This window comes from Bubalus bubalis, chromosome 14 (assembly GCF_019923935.1).
Source record: "Bubalus bubalis isolate 160015118507 breed Murrah chromosome 14, NDDB_SH_1, whole genome shotgun sequence".
Classification (NCBI taxonomy): Eukaryota; Metazoa; Chordata; class Mammalia; order Artiodactyla; family Bovidae; genus Bubalus; species Bubalus bubalis.
Window position 1 is genome coordinate 29,116,354 of NC_059170.1, and position 20,221 is coordinate 29,136,574.

Below are 20,221 nucleotides of genomic sequence, written 5' to 3' on the forward strand. Positions count from 1 at the left end.
TGGCCACAGTATTACAAAAAAAAAAAATAAAGAATTTAACGTACGGTATCCCTTCCATACAAAGGTCTTGTCTGATTTACCTGCTTCTTTTGTGCACAAACTTTTAACTATCTCTGTTGACAGTATTTATTGAAAGTGACTGTATTGCACTAAAGCCTATTGGGATTATCTGTTGTAACAAATAAAGCCACTCATTTGAAAAACTCAGTTCCAAACATTACAGTTTATTACACAGAAAGTAATGACTCTATGAAAATGAGGGCACTGAAGCAATACTACTGTGACAATATTTCATTTATGGACAAAAGGACCTTTAAAGGAGGTCTCTGGAAAATTTCCAGCAAAAAGGTTTGAAAGAGGACTGCGTTTTGCAATACAGTTCGGTCCAGCTGGAAATCATTACAAGGGGAAGTGATAAACGAAAGAAATAAAATTCCCAAACTACTTACAGTTAAGAAAATTTTAACTCGTTCTAGTTGCTAATGGGGCATATCTAAAATGTAAATAAAAAATAAAAAAATAAAATGTAAATAAAATAAGTAAAAAGCAATGTACCTTTTAAGACTAAAGAAATTACAAAGGATGTTAATTTTTTTAAGTTATCATGTTAAGAAAACATGATGGAATCAGACTGATAATTGAAAAATTACTTACTAATTGTCAAGATGTCTTCATCCCCAAAAGGTCTAAGAGGACATTAATGGGTAAGTATTTTGTTCTAGATAAATATTTCTACAAAATGGGCTTTCAAAGTCCACATTAGAGTCCCATGAGCTGAGACACGTCCCTCTCAAGTTAGACTATCAGAGCGGAAGTCCAGGGTCCGAAGTAATGTTTGCGTGTCACAAAGGAGTGGCCATGTACTGCCCAGGAACCAGTGTTCACGTCCAGTCACTTGATCTCCATAGCTGGGCTGCTCTGTAGACTCTCCTGCGCAGGACATGTCACCAGGGAGTCTGGTCTGGTCAACTTTAGCCTTCTGCCAGTTTTACCGCAAAATACACTCTCAAATTCCTAAAATCGAGACAAGACCATCAATGTACTGTATGCACAAACATGAAAACTGCTATTTTCAAAAACACAAAAGGTTGACATTAAGAGCTAAACTACATCAAAACATATAGTTAAGGTGTCACAAATATATGTCACATCTTGTAAGGGGATAAAGATGGGGATTCAAACACTTTCCTTGGTTACCTTTACATGTATTTTTATTTCATTTTCCAAAAGATTCTCAAAATGCCAGACCATATTGTAAACCCTTCTGATGTTCAAAAAAACACCCAAATTTTTTATTTTCATTGTGGTAACACAGACATAAACTCTACCGTTTTAACCATTTGTAAGTGTGCAATTCAATAGCATTAAGTATGTTCACACTCTTGTGCAAACCATCACCACTTTCCATTTCCAGAACTTTCCACCACCCCACACAGACCCCATGTACCATTACGCACCCCTCCCACCAGGGGCATTTACAGTCTCCACCCCCCTGCTGCTAAGTGCTCAGTACTGGGCATGGCGATGGCCAGACTGAGGTGACTCCCCAGTATCCTACTAGCTGTGGGTCAAGTTAATGCCACTCTACCTCTAAATGCTTTAGAAAAGGCCTCGGTTTTAATGGCTGTATCTGTCTCAAGCTCACAAAAGGAGAAGGCAAGTGCAAGCAGACAACCTGAGGCTCACAGGCCTCCAGGAAACAAAAGATACAGGCCTGTGTGATGCAGAAGGCAGGAAGTCCCACAGGCCACAGCTTGGGCCCGCTCGCCAACATGAAGCTTTGCATGTCGTGAGAACTTAACACTCTGTGACAACTTCAGCAGAGAATTCTTTTCCATATAAAGTTTTTCATGTAATATACAATACTGAATAATCTTAATTGGTTTATTTCTCCCTGAGATGCCTCAGGAGTCTTCTGGAAAACTCAGAGTCAGTTAGAGAAGGAAACTTATTACAACCTGTTATCAATAGCAGCTCAATATTCCAGGAAAACTTTGCTGCCTTAACAGAGAGAGAATACCACATCGAGTATTGTACCACCTTACTTTTAATAGCAAGCTTCATTTACTTAATTCAGTCTAATCTGAGCCCATCATGACCACATGTAAAACATTTGCCTTAAGGTTCCTTTTCCACAAACCTTCCATCACTTTCTGTATACATATTAATTTGTCCTTTATTTTTGCCCATTCAGAAACAACAAGCTCTGGGACAAAACTATTCTCCCTTTACCCCATGAACAAAGATATTTCCATTCTTTATATCTTCCTCTCACTGAGGGTGAATATCCTACTTTCTTTACATACTGAAATGCTTCCCTTATTACTTTTAGTAGCTTAATTACATATGTATTACAATTTTAACCCTTAAAAACTTTAATCTCTAGTGAAAACCAAGAAGCAAGTAATTGAACTGTTCTTTACATCAGCATGTTTTGATTGGCAAACTTAAGAACACATTCTGTAACCTCTCAAAGCATATATTTTCCTATGATACAATTTTTCAATTTAATGTGGTACAGGACATGTGTCTAATAAGCCCAAGTAACTTAAGATTTTTTTCTCTCTCAGAAGACAAAAGGCGAACTTAGGCTTGTCCAGCAATCAATGTTCAGTGTTTTATCTTAATGAAAAATGACTTAGACCTTTAATGAATTTCTGTCACAGAACTTAGTTGAGCAAAACTAGTTTCAAGTTACCAAAAATCTGGAAAAACTAATACATAATTATTCCTAAAGAGTTCATCTGAAAGCTTTTATCCCATTTATCTCTATTTTATTATTTATGATAATATTATACAGATATTACCCATCCAAAGATCACATAGCTTGTATTTCAATACAAAACTTATCAGTTTATAACTATTATCCCATTTTCTATCTCTATTATAAAACCGCCCTAAGCTGTATAATCGGAGAAGGCAATGGCACCCCACTCCAGTACTTTTGCCTGGAAAATCCCATGGATGGAGGAGCCTGGTAGGCTGCAGTCCATGGGGTTGCTAAGAGTCGGACATGACTGAGCGACTTCACTTTCACTTTTCACTTTCATGCACTGGAGAATGAAATGGCAACGCACTCCAGTGTTCTTGCCTGGAGAATCCCAGGGACGGGGGAGCCTGGTGGGCTGCCGTCTATGGGGTTGCACAGAGTCGGACATGACTGAAGCGACTTAGCAGTAGCAGCAGCAGCAGCAAGCTGTGTAACAGTAGCAAAACTTAGGTATCCATTAGCAAGCCATCTTTTCCCTAAATCTACAGAGTATTACCGCCAGGCTATATTACAAAGGAAAATCATTTTTTGTACATTTTATTGGTTTGTGACTGAAAGCAGTCCAATTCTGGAGAATGTACCACAAAAGGCTGCATTTGAGAAATGAGCTTGCGGCCCCATGGTTGGCACACTTACATACAAGACAAATGCAAACACAGATACACATAGAACAGGATTCCCGCAGACAAAAACAAAAGGTCAATCCAAGCATTCCCTAAAGGTCCCCAAAGCTTCCTGTTTTAACAACAAACAAAATGCAAATGAAAAGACAGGAAATCGTGACCACCAGCGTCCTGGCAACTCACCCAGCAAACATAAAACTTTGTAACAATGGGATAAGCTGAATTTACTTGATTTTAAAAAGGCTCTTTCTCTCTTCCCCCTTTGATCGTACTTCTAGTAATTAACCCACAACTAAAGTCACAGGCAATGTGAGTTGTGTCTGCATTTCAGGAACATGATAACAGTTGTAACTTCAGGGTTTCTCCTAGAAATATTTTGATATCTGAGGGTCATGATACTGAGAAAATATCTAAGCCAGTTTTCTCTGATAGGCAAAAAAAAAAAGTTTCAGAATTTCAACAGTTTCATCTTAACCAATTTTCTTTAGAGTTTGAATGAAGAATGTTGTGGCCATGTGGTGTTTAAACAAAAAAATCACTTTTCTTTTTATAGAAGCATAGTTGAACATTTACCAGTTTTGTAAAATACACCCTAGACTACAAGATAGAACAGAGCACTGATCACTCACACTTAATTATTCATGGCCAGTGTTGTCAAATACCAAGCAAATCAACAAGTCAAGGCAAACCTGTCTCTCAAGGCTTAAGTTCCCTAGTCTCAAAAGAGGGAGTTCCTAACCAGTGGCCATCAGAAACAAAGCCACATGACCAAGCCTTACTTAGTCCAAAAGGGAAAATCCCAATGAATGCTCCTCTGCAGCTGAAGTCAATGTGATAGGGAAGAATACTCTGGTGTCGCCACACATCAGTTCCATTACTTACCAAAGACGTCTCAACCCACCAATGTGAGCACCTTGTTTTCCTTTACCAGAAGTGCCATGGGCCAAGGACGCCCGGTCGGTGGCAAGCGCCTGGAGCTGCCCCTGAGAAAAGGTGCTCAGGCATCTGCTGGACAGGATTCATCTGGGTGGGTGTGGTGAAGGAAAGTACGGTGTTTGTTGCAGGTACCAAACAAGGAGTTCAGATCTTCTGAGCATTAACACTGATCACTGGACAAGCCTAAGTTCACCTTCTTTCATCTTCTTTGAGAAAAAAAACTAAAGATGCTCGGGCTTATTAGACACATGTCCTGTACCTCATTAAATTGAAAAGTTGTAGGAAAACGTATGCTTTTAGAGGTTACAGAATGTGTTTGTATGTTTGCCATTCAAAACATGCTGATGTAAGTTAAGTGAAGTGCAAGTCGCTCAGTCATGTCCGACTCTTTGTGATCCCCATGAACTATACTGCCCATGGAATTCTCCAGGCCAGAATTCTGGAATGGGTGGCCTTTCCCTTTTCCAGGGGATTTTCCCAACCCAGGGATCAAACTCAGGTCTCCTGCACTGCAGGCGGATTCTTTACCAGCTGAACCACGAGGGAAGCCCAAGAATCCTGAAGTGGGTAGCCTATCCCTTCTCCAGAGGATCTTCCAAACCCAGGAACTGAACTGGGGTCTCCTGCATTGCAGGCAGATTCTTTACCAACTGAGCTACCAGGGAAGCCCATGCTGATGTAAAGAACGGTTCAATTATTTGCTTCTTGGTTTTCACTAGAGATTAAAGTTCTTAAGGGTTAAAATTATAATACATATGTAATTAAGCTTCTAAAAGTAGTAAGGGAAGGATTTCAATGTGTAAAGCAAGTAGGATATACACTGTCAATGAGAGAATATATAAAAAATGGAAATATCTTTGTTCAGGGGGTAAAGGGCGAATAGTTTTGTCCCAGGGCTTCTGGTCTCTGGATGGGAAAAAATAAAGGACAAACTAACACGGATACAGAAAGTGATGGAAGGTTTGTGGAAAAAGAATCTTAAGAGTTTTGCATGTGGTCAAGATGGGCTCAGATTAGACTGAAATGAATTAAGTAAATGAAGTTTGCTATTAAAAGTAAGCTGGTGCAAGACTCAATGTGGTTTTCCCTCTCTGTTAAGGGAGCCAAGTTTTCCTGGAATATTGAGCTGCTTTTGATAACAGTTACTTTTGATAACAGCTACTAAAACTAGCTGACTCTGAGTTTTCCAGAAGACTCCTGAGGCATCTCAGGGAGGAAATATTAAACTAATTGACATTATTTAGTATGTTAAATTACATGAGAAACATTATATGGAAAAAATTCTCTGATATTGTCACAGAGTATAACTAATCATGACATGTAATACTGCACATGGGTGAGCAGACCCAAGTTTGGTTTAACAATATTTGGTGACCCAGATGGGATTTCCATTGCATCTGGGTGCCAAAATCTGTTACTGAACAGAATTTGGGTCCCCTCGCCTGCACACAGTAAAGCCAATCTACTGACACCGGGTTGTGGTGAACAAAAGTGCAGCATTTATTGCAGGCGCCAAAACAAGTTCGGGTCATTCGAGCATAAGCCACCCAGACTCCTTGTTTGGCACCTGCAATAAACGTTGCCCCTTTCTTTCACCGCAACCCGGTGTCAGTAGACTGGCTTCACTGTGTGCGGGTGAGTGGACCCAAATTTCATTCAGTGACTTTCAACGTCATCAATTAAAAAACAGTAAGGAAAATAGGAAAGGGAGCCACTGCATATTAAAAGATATTTAAGAGCTATGAACCAAACACAGTGTTTGGATACTGACTCAAATAAGTCAACTGTAAAACGACAGGTGTGAGCCAGAAAAATCTGGACAGGGATTGAGATTAAGGAAGAGGATGATGATGCGGTTGTGCTTTTATCCAGCACTTTCCTTTTTTAGAGACACATTTGCAAATGAAGAGATGTGACATCTGGAACACTTTAAAATAATTTGGTGAGGGTGGGAGGGTGGGGATGAATCGGTGAAATGAAGTTATGCCTGAGGCTCAGCTATGGGACACAGGCATTCATTATTCCAGTCTCTCCATTTTTGTGCGTGTATGCATTTCTGTTTTTTCTTTTTGTTTTTTAAAGAACAGAATTCTTACACAATTAAGTCTAGGTTTATCTATTTTTATTGTGGTAAAATATATAAACATAAAACTTGCCATTTTTACCATTCATAAGTGTAAAGTCCAGTGGCTTAAGTACACTCACAAAGTTGTGTAATCATCATCATCATTTCCAGAACTTTCTCATCTTTCCAAACTGAAACTCTGTCCCCATTAAATACTAATTCCCCATCCACCTCCCCCAGCCTCTGGCACCATTCTACTTTTTGACTGTATGAATCGGATGACTTCATATAAGTGGAATCATACAGTATTTGTATTTTTGTGTCTGTCTGTTCTCATTCAGCATCCTATTTCTGAGGTCCATTCATGTTGTGAGGCATGTGTCAGAACTTCATTCCTTTTTGTGGCTGAATAGTATTCTATTGGCTGTAGAAACATTCCGCTTATCCATTCTCCTGTTGATTGGATTATCTCCACCACTTGGATTGTTTCCATCTTCTGGTGACCGTGAATAATGTGGCTATGAACACTGGTATACAAGTACCTGTTCAAGTCCCTGATTTTCTACTCTCATGGGTATTTACAATACCCAGAAGTGGTATTGCTGGATTATACGGTAATTCTACATTTAACTTTTTGAAGGACCACCAGCTGTACCATTTTACATTCTCACCAGCAATCCCAAAGTTTTCTATTTCTCCACATCCTCACAAACACTTGTTATTTTGTTTTGTAATAGCCACACCTAATGGGTGGCAAAGACCCAGATGCTGGGAAAGATTGAAGGCAGGAAGAGAAGGGGACAACAGAGGACAAATGGTTGGATGACATCACTGACTCAATGGACATGAGTTTGAGCAAGCTCTGGGAGATACTGAAGGACAGGGAAGCCTGGTGTGCTGCAGTCAATGGGGTTGCAAAAGTTGGACACGACTGAGCAACTGAACACCACCACCACCACTTAATGGGTGTGAACTAGTATCTCATATCCATTAAAGTGCTTTTGATCTGCATCTCCCTGATCATTAGTGATGTTGAGCATCTTTTCATGTATTTATTGGCCATTTGCTCATCTTCCTTGGAGAAATGTCTATTCAAGTCCTTTGCCTGTTTTTGAATCGTGTCGTCTTTTTGCTGCTGGACTATAGTAGATTTAAACGTATTTCATGACCACAAAGAGAAGTGTAAGCACTGTGTCTGCTGCCACTGCTCTACCTTCCGAGTCATCTGGAGCTGCTGGAGTACTCCACCTGACCAAGTGGTGACCGAGACGGCCAGCCCGACCAAGGCCACCTGCCATTTGCAACAACCACCTATGCTCTGAGGCTATATCTGTACATAAATATACTCTAATTTTCTTCCCAATATTTAAAATATTTTCAGTGGATCTCAATATAAAATGAACCATGGTTTGATCATTTTCTGTATTCTGACACCCCAAGCTGAAATATAAAATATTTATATTTTATAAATATATTTTATAAAATATAAAATATTTATTTGAGAAGGTAGAGTTTAGCTTTGAGAATAACTAAACAGAAGTCATCATTTCTCAGATGTAAGAAAGTTCTTCAAGAGATTTTCTAAACAACCTTCACACAATGAGCAGACTACCTCTGGGTAGCCATCTTTATTCTCAATAGTTCTGCTGGAAGTAGAATTCAGGTGTAGCTCAATCCAGACTCTCACACAGCCCCTGGGACTTGACTCATGGGAACTTGGAGGGGCAGTGAGAGAGGGAGACAAGTGGATGTCTCCTGCCCTCGAGTGCACCAAAGGTAAACCATTACTCTGGCTGGCTCAATTAGCATCTATTTCAACAAAACCTCATTGAAATAATTGAGTTCTAAGGGATTTTTACAACTCATCAGACACCTTGAAATGATATCTGGTCAAACTTGATATTCACATGACATTTGTAAGTAGGAGAATGCCAATGATAAAATCTGTATTTTTAGTAGGAAAAAGAAAGATTGTTACAGTTACATGTCAAGAAATTGTATCAGGAAGTCAGGAAGAGGAAGAAAACTGGTGTCATCCATAGACAGAGAGGAGACAATCAAAGGCAAAAGGTTAATGAAATCAAGAGGGGTGACAAACCTCAGGGCCCAGGGGGGAGGGGGTGCCCCAACACTCAGCTGCACAAAAGCCCCAAGGAGACAGGACCGACTGGCGAATCACAGTGGGAAGTGCCACGCAGGCTCTAGGAACAACAGGCGTGACAGACAAAGAGAGGACAAGAAAGGCCTGAACCGTATTTCATAACCTTGACCTAATAAACGTACAGAATTCACCAAACAGAGAATGCATGTCCTTTCCAAATGAACACAGAATTTTTAAAAATTTGACTACATAAGCGGTCACAATGGAAGTCGCAGCAAGCTGTTAAAAACTGCCATCTTTACAGACCAGAATGTGAGAAACAGGATAGATACAATAGACAAAATACTATTCTTAAAAAGCAGAGTCTTGGACTTCCCTGGTGATCCAGAAAGGGCTGTGGGATGAGATGTATACTGAAATAATCTTGGCAAATTACTTAAGACTTTTATGTATTTTACCTTTAAGAACAAAAATGTTCATGTAAGTGGGAGGGGGGACGTCACTAAGGAAACAGTAACGACACAAAGGTTTAGGATTTTCCAGTCTAATTCTCCCCAAAATTGCTGATATTACTTCAGCCTGTTTTTTGATGGGTCCTGTAATCCGACACAGAAACAATTTACAAACTCAATGTAATTAAATTTCAGAAATATTCAGGAAACCTAATACACACAAAAATTAATATGTTTTAAACTATTTAATCTTTGAATATAGAGACAGTTAAGTTCTTTTGGTTGTTGTAAACACCATCATCATATTTGAACCAATCATATGAATAATAATTCACCATTTACAAGGTACACAGAGCCAACCATTAAATTCATTTTTTTAAACATAGAAGCTTTATTTTATTACAATAAACCAAGTATATTGCTAAAAGATAATGTTAAAAAAATAACCAGAATAACCACATTATAAATAACTATAAACGATCCAATTAGCACAAATCTAACATAGGTATGGCTTTAAAAGGCAATTAAAAATATACAATGAAAATAAGGAACTTGATGAAATTACAAAACTCACAATATGGAAATGCACATGGGCACAGGAGAGGAAATGGAGAAGAGAAACTCTCAGCACTCAGCCTGAGAGGCTGGCTGTGGGAGGGGCATGCTCAGGCCCCCAGGATCTAGACATAGGAGGCTCTTTCTAAAATGGTTCTAAAATGGTTCCCTGTTTATTACACCAATGTCAGCTCAGTTCTCTTATTAGACTTATGCTCTGTCAACAGCAGCATGACAGCTGGGACCAGGAGCAAAACCAGGGCGCTCTCCACTAACCACGTGCCCCCACCTCAAGTTCTGAGGCAGGTACCTGGACCCAAGGTTCCCCGAGGCAGAGCACAGGAGCCACTGCCGGGCACATTCTCTCATCTGAAACCCCAAGGAAGGGGGTGGGTGGGACCCTCGCTAACATCCAGCATCAGGTCCCACCAGGAGCCCAGCTGGCTCGCAGGGTATCAATGGCTCCTCAGCCCCAAAAGACAGGGTCAAGGCTGAGGCACTCACTGTACTAAGAAACTGAGATGCTTGCCGCAGGTCCCCGCATAGTCCTCCATCACCCAGGCCGAAGGGTCTCTCTGCTCTGTCTTCTCAACACGTTTGATAACCAGACTGTTTGATTATTTTTGACAATGAATTGCCTCTTTTTGTTTCTATTTGTGTTTTATCCCTTTCACAACAATTTCTGAGGGCAAAAATTCACACCCTACAGGCCTGTCTCTGAAACCCCACTGAGCCCCCATACAGAGCAGGTGTCTCCTTGCTAGCTGACAACTGACAATGCAGGCTCATGCCCTGCGGTTAGTGGACAAACCCAGCTGTGCTTCGTACTTTGATAATAGATAATTCCATCATTAACAAGCAGGGCGTTACTCACACTGGACTCAGTATCTGATATTCAAGTCCAGGAAACGAAGGACAGTTTGGGACATCTTCAAGGAAAAGGATAAATAGCAATATTGACCCATTTACAGGACTGAAAGTCTCCTGGCCTAGATACTAACCTTTTTAAGAGAATCTCCATGCCTCTCCTGAATATATTTCAGGAATGCTGTGGTCCACTGCAGAGTCGTGGCCTTATCTGTCTCGGCGTTGCAGAACGGGACTAAAAGGTTCAACTCGTCACAGCAAATGCGGATTCTGCGCCTATGGTCAAAACCCAAATTAATCACATCGAAAAGCTGACGCAGAACAAGGGAATAAAGTGAGTGCCTATATTCCTCAAGGAATTAGCTAAGAACAGCTCCTCCCCCACCAGGATCCCCTCTGCAGTACCAGGCCCCCTTGAGGGCCAACTCAGCCTTGTCGCGCTCCCTGGAGAGTCTCCCCTCTTTACTTCTCCTGGGGTACATGCAAGGGCCAGCTCCAAGCCTCTAGAGCAAGGATGGACCCAAAGCCCCAAAACCAGAAGCAAAACTGTGTATGTGCGTCTTCTGGGCAGAATGTTCTTTCACTCACCAGGCATTCACCTGCCCGCTAGGTGCCAAGGAGCTCTCACAAGCTAGGATTCACAGCACTCATTCTTCAAGGGGTCCCAGTTCAATTAGCACACAGACTACCAGCCTGTTAATGTTCCCAAACCTGGTCTTTTTAGAGATGATTTACATAACTGGAGCCTTACTCTTAGACTATTTTTAACTTTCACGAATTACATTCAGTGCTACACGAGCTGATGTGGAACACTTTATACAATATGGCCCTTGTTGCTCATCTTCCCATGTGTACACTCTGAATTTAATAGAAACTTTGTAAGGCAGTAACAGTGGGAATTCACTAGATGCTCTGTAACCACAGGCACCAGGCCCAACATCTCAGCTTGTTTGATGCTGGGGTCCCACTTCAAACACCTATTTCATACACAAGGATCTTATAAGGAGACAAGAGGAAAAAGAAGGTTGTTAAACTAGGAAATGGCAAAGGAAGAATTCAAACCTTCACTGTCAACAGGCAGTAGTAAGTAATAGGCTTTTTGTCAGATGGTAGGTACTCAGTAAATGTTTATTAAATACATGTCAGAGTGGGAACAATGCCTATTATAATTCACAGTGAGTTCAGTTATGTGTGGACACATATTTAGGGAAGGTGTCTAGCTGCCTAGCTTTAATATTTCCCTTTAAAAAGAAATAAATTGCCTTAGTCCAACACTATAGGTTCAGAGACGAATATATGTCTTGCTCAGTGCTCTAGTTCTTGAGCCTAAAACAGAAACTGGTACAGTACTCAACAAATGACTAAGTTAATTAACTATATGTGAGGGAATCATCATGTAAAAACCCAGCTGCAATGGAAAATGTAACCACCTTTGGATCTATGCAAAATAGCACAAATAAAATCAACAGATAAAACAACTCACATAAGCTGTAACCTCCTCCTTCTCCAACATTCTTAGAAGAACCCAACAAAACTGAGTGACTCAGTGACCAGTGACCCTGGCCGGCACCTTGAAACTCAGATTTGGGGGATTCCACCACCACCAGTCACCACCCTGTGACTAAGCCGTGGGTGCAAACAACATGGCTTATGCCAAATACCAGCTTTCCTTCCAGGGGTCTGGGATCTGGCTGCGGCCGATAAGGAAGGCCCCCACAGTCAGCCCCCTACTAGTAGGATCCCAGGGCCCCGAGTCTATCAACCGCTCTCCTGGCTGGGGACACACTCCCATGGCTTGGGGCTGAGAGGCATCCTGAGTAGCTCCACTGGGAGGGGTTCCTGGGAGCTGGTGCCTGGTCCCCTGGATGTCTCCCCACACGCCTCTGCTGGGTTCTTTGTCCAAAACAGACCAGAGCCACGAGTGTTCCCAGTGAATCATCAAGCCTGGGGGTCGTTGTGAGTACTCCCACCTCATAAAACACAGTGGCCGCTGACTCCTGCCGGCTCTCTCTCCCTTTGAATATAGAAATGGCAACACCATCGTTTTCTACACAAGGCTCCCTGCCACCAGCACTGCTCGCCACCTGCTTGGCGTCTGAGACAACCCTATGCTGCCGATGTTCCGGCCTTACCTTCGGTCTCTTTCCATGCGGTTGTGCCTCTCCCTGCGTTGGGACCGGCCCCCCTGCGGCCCGCTCTGGGTCTGCTCTCCGAGGGTGGCCTGGGATGACTCTGCTGACTGCCAAGCTCCCTGTGCCACCGTGGAGCCTTCGCCCACGTTCTGAATCTCTCCAAGGGCTCTTCGTTCTACGTTTGTGTCCAACTGACGTATCCTACTCCGATTCCTCTTATTTATGGCTTGTTTACATAGCGCTTCTTCTTTGCAAAAGAAGGAAAAAGTGGTATTTTAATTTTTCAGTTCTTAACTTACCCTCGTAAATGCTGAATATATTTTTCAGTATTTTCAATCCAAGATGTAAACATGAATGGGTAAGGAGCACACAGAACCGAACAGGAAGCCTCAGAAATTCCACAGGGGCAGCTGGCACAGAGCTCCAGGTTTCAAACTATAAAACTGAACATAAACCAAATTAAAATACACTGAGTATTATGTGATCAATAGAGCCTGTCAAAGGTCTCTCCTTTAAATCAAGAGGCATTTTAACTGTGATCTCTGAATAGAGAAACCAAGAAGCTGTTTGATTTTCCTGATATTCAGGATGGAATCTGGGGTTTTTTTTAAACCCAGAAATATTTTCTCCAAAAGATTTTCTTGATATGCAATAATTCTAAAATGACAACTGATACTGTAACTGCAATGCTCAGAAGAGGACAAAACCTAAGTGGTTTAGGGTTAAACATGCCCTCACCTTACAAATGCGATTCCTTCCCCCTACAAAACCAGTAATCACATCACAGCTGTGACTTGTGCTACAGAAACATGTCAAGTTCCCATCAAACAGGGGTCTAGCTAATACAAGTGGTGATGAGCATTCCCAAGGTGCCGTACAAAGCCAAATCTTCTACAGTGACAGAATTGCTGAACACAAATTTCAGAATGGGGATAGCTTTTAAAAAGACATAGAGGGGAATTCACAAGTATCGGTGATGTTTTGTTTCTTAAGCTGAATAGTCAGTACAGGAACTATTTTAATATTAACCTTTGTACCTTACAAATGTTAACGTATACTTTCGCATACAACGTCACAGTGACCAGGAAAAATTAATCACTGATGTGGGAGAAAGCAGGAGCACTCCATCACTATCCTGTCTCCATCAGCTCTCAGAAAGCACATTGTGTGAACTGTGTTATTGTTGGACAACATGAAAAAGAATGCTTCCCAGGAAAAATGGATTGAGAGTTAACGTCAGAGGTAAGTAAAGTTTGTCTTCAGCAGTTTCTTTATGTCTAAAATGTTCTGAATCACCTTATGGCCTCTTGCTCCCAACTCAATCCTTTGCCCATCTGCAGACTGTCCCCACCAGGGCTTCCCAGGTGGTGCTACTGGTAAAGTATCCGCCTGCAATGCAGGAGACGTGGGTTCGATCCCTGGGTCAGGAAGATCCCCTAGAGAAGGAAATGGCAACCTGCTCCAGTATTCTTGTCTGGGAAATCCCATGGACAGAGGAGCCTGATGGACTACAGTCCATGGAGTCGCAAAGAGTCGGACATGACTGAGCGACTAAACCACCACCACTCAGTTCAGTTCAGGTTAGTCACTCAGTCATGTCTGACTCTTTGCGACCCCATGAATCGCAACACGCCAGGCCTCCCTGTCCATCACCAACTCCCGGAGTTCACTCAAACTCACATCCATCAAGTTGGTGATGCCATCCAGCCATCTCATCCTCTGTCGTCCCCTTCTCCTCCTGCCCCCAATCCCTCCCAGCATCAGACTCTTTTCCAATGAGTCAGCTCTTCACATGAGGTGGCCAAAGTATTGGAGTTTCAGCTTTAGCATCATTCCTTCCAAAGAACACCCAGGACTGATCTCCTTTAGAATGGACTGGTTGGATCTCCTTGCAGTCTAAGGGACTCTCAAGAGTCTTCTCCAACACCACAGTTCAAAAGCATCAATTCTTCGGCACTCAGCTTTCTTCACAGTCCAACTCTCACATCCATACATGACTACTGGAAAAACCATAGCCTTGACTAGATGGACCTTTGTTGGGAAAGTAATGTCTCTGCTTTTGAATATGCTATCTAGGTTGGTCATAACTTTCCTTCCAAAGAGTAAGCGTCTTTTAATTTCATGGCTGCAATCACCATCTGCAGTGATTTTGGAGCCCCAAAAAATAAAGTCTGACACTGTTTCCACTGTTTCCCCATCTAGTTCCCATGAAATGATGGGACCAGATGCCATGATCTTAATTTTCTGAATGTTGAGCTTTAACCCAACTTTTTCACTCTCCTCTTTCACTTTCATCAAGAAGCTTTTTAGTTCCTCTTCCCCTAAAATCTCTGAGCGGATTTCAGACTCATGCCTCATTCATGAAGTATGAAATTAAAAAAAAAAAAAAAAAACTTTACATCTGTCAGCAACTTGAAGGTAATGAAAAATGTACATAAGTCTATCATTTTTCTGTTTAAAGAGGTTACTGTTAAGAAAAACCAGCCTCTAAACTGAATATTTCCAGGCCAAGTATAAACTCGATGTTCAAAATTGGTATGAATGTTCAAAGTGAGGTGACTAAAGCAGAGGGAGGAAAGGGTTCCTTTTTTATTTTTTGAAAGGGTTCCTTCCAAGTTTATTTCATATGTTTATAAACCACCTCCCCCTTCTCCCACCCATGGCCAATTAAACCCACCCAACATCAAGGGCAAAGCTCAGGCAGGAAGAGAAAGCATCTGCCAGCTTCTGCCGTATCACTTACCTCCTACTTTAATCCAAACCTGCTCAGGCAAAGCTTTGTTTCTACTACCCAAAGTCTGCTTAGTGGATTCAATTTCTTGCTGATAACAGAAAGAAAATGCTCTTGGCAATCCAATATCCTGATGCTTGGCAGTTTCAAGTATAGAACATGAGTTACTAGAACTCTGGAGAAAATGAAGCAATAAGAACTTTATCAACATGTGACAATCTTCTATGTACAAATAAAATGCACTTTAACAGAAATAACACCAAAACTATTCATATGAACTTGAAGAACTTTTATAAGCACTTTTAAGTATCCCCGAACTACATAAATACTCTCGATTTCAAAATGTTATTGTGCTTAATGAAAGGGAGAAAAAAAAAATCCTTGGGACCTAACTAAAATACAACTTCTCCTTTTAATACAAGAGAGCAAAGCTTTACAAATTATTTTCCCTACCTGTGTTTGTGAAATATTAGAATTTCCACTAGTAGCGCAAGCATTTGTAGTAAACAGAGGGTATGTAAATTGCAAAGCAGTAGTTGCAGCAGTAGTTTTGTTTTTCACTAATGTTGTACATTTGTTTTGTTGTTGATGAAGAGGAACATTCATTAGTTCGGATGGATGGCGAATAAGAGTAACCAAACTGCCAAGACAAAAGAAACCCAGAAACACGTGAAGTGTGTGTGGCGGGTAAGTTTCCTCAAACACCACAATCACTTACTATTACACTTCCGTGGTTAACATTAGATTTTCTAGATAACAGATTCTAACTCGAATCTGTTACCATGAAAGGCCCCTCATCATGGAAATCTCTATAAAACAATTATCCACTAGTGTTGTAGGGGACAAGTTCAAACTGTCTTCCTCACAATGCAAGGTGAAGCTGTGTGTCATCTTTCAGTTACAACTCCCTTCCCATCCCACTTCTGACACCAATCTCTGGTGGTGTTTTTTTTTTTTTTTTTTTTTGCCATCCTCCAAAATCTGACGACTATGGGCAAAATGGGGGGAAAACTACAGTGTGGGGACAGTCAGAAAACTGAGGAGACACCCCAGCAGACAGGCTACTCCCCTCCAGTAGGCGCTGGGAGAGTGCCTGTGAGCTGGCAGTCTGGCTGCAGGATAAAGGTGCTTTTACTCAAAGCCTCACAACAGGACCTCTCTCCTTCCAGGGCTGTATCTGCACAGCGTGAGGTCAGCCTAAGCCTGAGTCAATGCAAGGGGAAGCAGAGGCCTCTCCTGACATTTAGGTAGGCGATCTGGGGAAAAGCCTTGATCCTCAGGAGCATCTGTGCACTTAACTCATCTCTCTTCCACGTGCAGACGCAGAGTGCACACCATAAAGGAAATGCTATGGGGTGTGTACGCAAGACCTGCTCACTCTGCCTGCACAGAGCACACAACGTCTCAGGTCGGCCCCAGGCCCTCTTGAGGCCTGCTCCCTGTTATGATGCAAGCTGCACGGAGGCCGCTAGCCTCTGCACATGACCCTGGTCTACACTCGCACCCGGCCGGGCCCGGTCCCCGGGGGATGCACCCACTTGTTGAGCGCCACGCCGGGCTCCGGGGGCTCCGCGCCGCGCAGGGCGGGCGGGGTCTCGGCAGGGATGCTGTTGAAGCGATCCTCCAGGCGGACGCGCACCGCCGACTTGGCCCGCGCCTCCGGCGCGCCCTCCGCGTTCTCCTTGCCGGCGCCGTCGGGCGCCTTGGGCCGGGGTGCGCCCGGGCCCGGGCCGTCGGCGCCCGGCGTCTTCTCGGCGGCGGGAGCCGCGCCCGCCTCGCTCAGCAACATCATGCGCAGCTCCTGGAAGTCGATGTGGCCCAGGCACTGGTTGGCGCCTGCGAAGCCGCCGTCGGCCAGCGTGGGCGGACACAGCACCGGGTACACGGGCGGCGCGCCCCCCGCCGCCGCGGCTGCCGCGCCCCCCGCCGCCGCGAAGCTTCCCGCTGCCGCGCCGGGCGCCGCCGCCGCCAGGAAAGCCGAGTTGAGGCGCGTCTCGAGCTCGCCGTCGGCCGCCGCCGCCTCCATGTGCGAGTAGAGGATGTGCTGCAGTTGCGTGTACTCGATCTCCGTCATCTCCACCAGGCTCAGGTCGGTGGTCGTGAAGCTCAGCCCCGCCTCGCCCAGCGTCGCGTCCGCGCCCTCGGGGCCCGCCGGCCCGCCCGCCTGCGGCGGCTCCCGCGGCCCGGGGCCCGACATGCCGGCGCCAACGGCGTGGGGCGCGCGGGCGGGCCGGCGGGGCCAGGCCGGGCGGGCGGGGGCGCGGAAACCGCCGGCCGCAGCGCGCCTGCGCCGCCTGCCCGCAACGGCAGCCCCTCCCGGGTGCGGCCCCGCCCCGCGGCCTGGCCAGGCCAACCGCCCGCCCCGCCCCGCCCCCGCCACGGCTCCACCTCCCGGGCTGCGCGCGCAGGTAGAGGGCGCGAAGGGGGCGGGGCGGAGCCGCCGGGTCCAGAGGCCGCGGGGCTGGACTGCCTGGGTTCGCGCGTCCGCGAGTCGAGACCACTGTAGTCCAGTGTGGCGGGAGCAGACTGCCCGGGGCCTGGCCGGGTATCGGGGCGCAGGTACCTCTCCAAGCAATGCACCTCCTCGAGTTCACGGATCCACGGGGTGCTGTGCGGGTAGCCCCTTCTCGGGACACAAGGGTTCCGTGCGTCCAAACAGCAAACAGGTGAGACAGCGGTCCAAAGTACAGGTGTGACGAGGCAGTCTGTGCCTAGGTGAAAACTCAGTCAGGTAGATAAAAACACGCGGTGCCCCGTTTCGTCCTAGAACAGGCAGCGCTCCTGTAATCAATGCACACCGCGAATACTGGCCAGTGGTGAGTGTGGTGCACATGCCACATAGGTTCATCCTTTTAAAGTGTGCCCTTCGGGGGCAGTGTATTCACATCCCATCACCACAGTCAGGTTCAGAACATTTTCACCCCAAAGAACCCCATACCCATTAGCACTCCCTACCCACTAACCTCCTTTCTGTCCTTGTGGGTTTGCTAAGCCTGGGCCTGTCCTCTAAGGTGTAGGTACTGTGTCCACCTCTCAGCCATGCCCCCACATCACCCAGTGGTTGTTTTCTGTAGGGGAACCAGGTAGTTCAAGGACAGGCCTGTGCCTGAAGGCACAGTTCTTCCACCAGGCTGTCAATGTTGTGCTCATTCTATCAGAGCTCAGATGGCCCTCTTTGGAGTGCCATTCATTTCTTCTGTAGTATCTCTTCTTCAGACAATATAAAATAGTCCTATGCATTTGCTTTGATAGTTTGCTTTTTTTTTCCACTTAGTATGTCCCCAGTAGGGAAATGATGAACCACTTGCTCAATAAAAGATAGCAGGACATCTGATTAATCATAGAGATTAATATATAGAGAAAAAATTAACATATAGAGAAAAAATTAAGAATGCTTTCCCCCACACCAGCATAATCATTAGTTTCAGATCATTGAAATACAAAATTGTATAACCAATAAGTATACAGGATGATATCAATAAAATATATGAGATGATTCTAAGCATGACACCAACACAGACCATAATGTGCACAGACTTGCCCTGGCGATCTTGTTTAAAAGGAGATTCTAAAAAAAAAAAAAAAAAATCAGATTCTAATTCAGCAGGCCTGGGTAGGTCCCAGAATGCCCCGTTTCTAGGGAGCCCCCAGCTGATGTGTGTGCCTCTGATCAGTGGACCCCACTCTGAGTAGCAGAATCACAGAGTACGTGGAAATTTACAGTGTTTAAAAGAGAAAATAAAGATTATATTCAACTTGGCTTTTCATTTACCAGAAATAAAGATCACTGGCACCTACAGTGTTTTTTGTGTTTCTTGATTTGCATGGATTCCTTGCAAATAGCAGTTTCTGAGCCTTCTTTTATTTAGACATGAAACATGAGAATGATCTGGCTTTAGTGAAGCTTATTTTATAAATCAAATGTGAAGAAAATATCAAACATGCTTACTTCAGACTCTAAATGTGGCTCCCAACAGTTCTCGTCTAGCCCTCCGGGGCAGCCCTTCTTAGCTGAGGAGTCAGGCAGAGCCCAGGGAAGTAGGTCAGGATGGGACAAAGCCCACCCCCAACACTTGGCTCCCTTGAGCCAAAAGTAAGCCCCTGTTCCAAACATGCCAAAAAAAAAAAAAAAAGTAAACAGCATCGTGGAGCAGTGCAAAAGGCTGCCTTTTGAGGCCAAGAGGGGTCACCCTGTGGCCAGGCTATGCTGTAGGGGAGACCTGCGCGGCCAGCTGGGCCACGTTCCTAGCAGCCCCTCTCCTGTGTGTTCGTGATCGGGGGGTCAGCAGAGACAGTTCTGCACGAAATCTGGAGGCCAGAAGAGGAGCTACAGCCTCACAGATTTTTCTACTCAGAGGTCACACCCTGGGGCCACACGTGTGGCGATCCCCCTCTTGGGGACAGCAGCTCTACCCGCTGTTCCACCTCCTAGGGGCCCATTCAGCCTCTGTTGAGCCCAGTGTGCCTCTAAGCCTTACGATACAGTGCCCAGCTTCTCAGGCCGGACTATCAACGCTGGGGGTGCAAAAAAACGTAGGAGAGAAGCCGGTCCTTCCTCAGGGAACCTGACCTGTCCTCACCCCATTCTCCACACCTTCCCTCAGCCGGTCCTGTCTATCCAGCTCCCACAGCCAAGCTAAGCCTGCAGACCAAGCCCTGATGTGTCACCCTGTCCCTGTCTCTATGACTTTCCCTCTCTCCCTCCCTGTCTCCCCCTGACCCAGATAACGAAGCGACTGAAACCCACAGCTCCAAGTCTTCATGTTGTGTGCTGTGCATCTTGTTGCTGTGACTTGTAGGTTTCATTCACTCCTTAAGGAGTAAGATGAGTGGAGAAATCTTTGTTAGAGATGTGATTTTAATCAGCTGCTTAGGAGAATTTGCAGAGTCTGACAAGACTGAGCAGCTAGCACAGCGCAGAGCCCTGAGTAATATTTGTTGTCACATGACCTGGGCCTGTGATGTGTGTTCCTTGAAGCAACTTGGGAG

The 20,221-nt window shown here is 44.4% G+C and overlaps 1 protein-coding gene across 3 annotated transcripts; it reads right to left on the reverse strand.

Moving 5' to 3' along the window:
• Window positions 1-204: 204 nt before the first annotated feature.
• On the reverse strand, window positions 205-17,464 carry TCFL5 (transcription factor like 5). Of its 3 annotated transcripts, XR_006639966.1 has the most exons (7): window positions 16,771-17,464; window positions 15,686-15,872; window positions 15,245-15,407; window positions 12,502-12,748; window positions 10,504-10,645; window positions 655-1,014; window positions 205-493 (listed from the first exon to the last, which is right to left on the reverse strand). XR_006639966.1 is itself a non-coding variant. In XM_045162681.1 (6 exons), the coding sequence occupies exons 1-6, from the start codon at window positions 17,427-17,429 to the stop codon at window positions 892-894; spliced, it is 1,518 nt and encodes a 505-aa protein (XP_045018616.1). In that variant the 5' UTR covers window positions 17,430-17,464; the 3' UTR covers window positions 205-891. The 3 variants fall into 3 exon arrangements, 2 of the variants coding, with proteins under 2 accessions (XP_045018616.1, XP_045018615.1); XM_045162681.1 differs by having other exon boundaries at window positions 205-1,014; window positions 12,502-12,745; XM_045162680.1 differs by having other exon boundaries at window positions 205-1,014.
• Window positions 17,465-20,221: the final 2,757 nt, after the last annotated feature.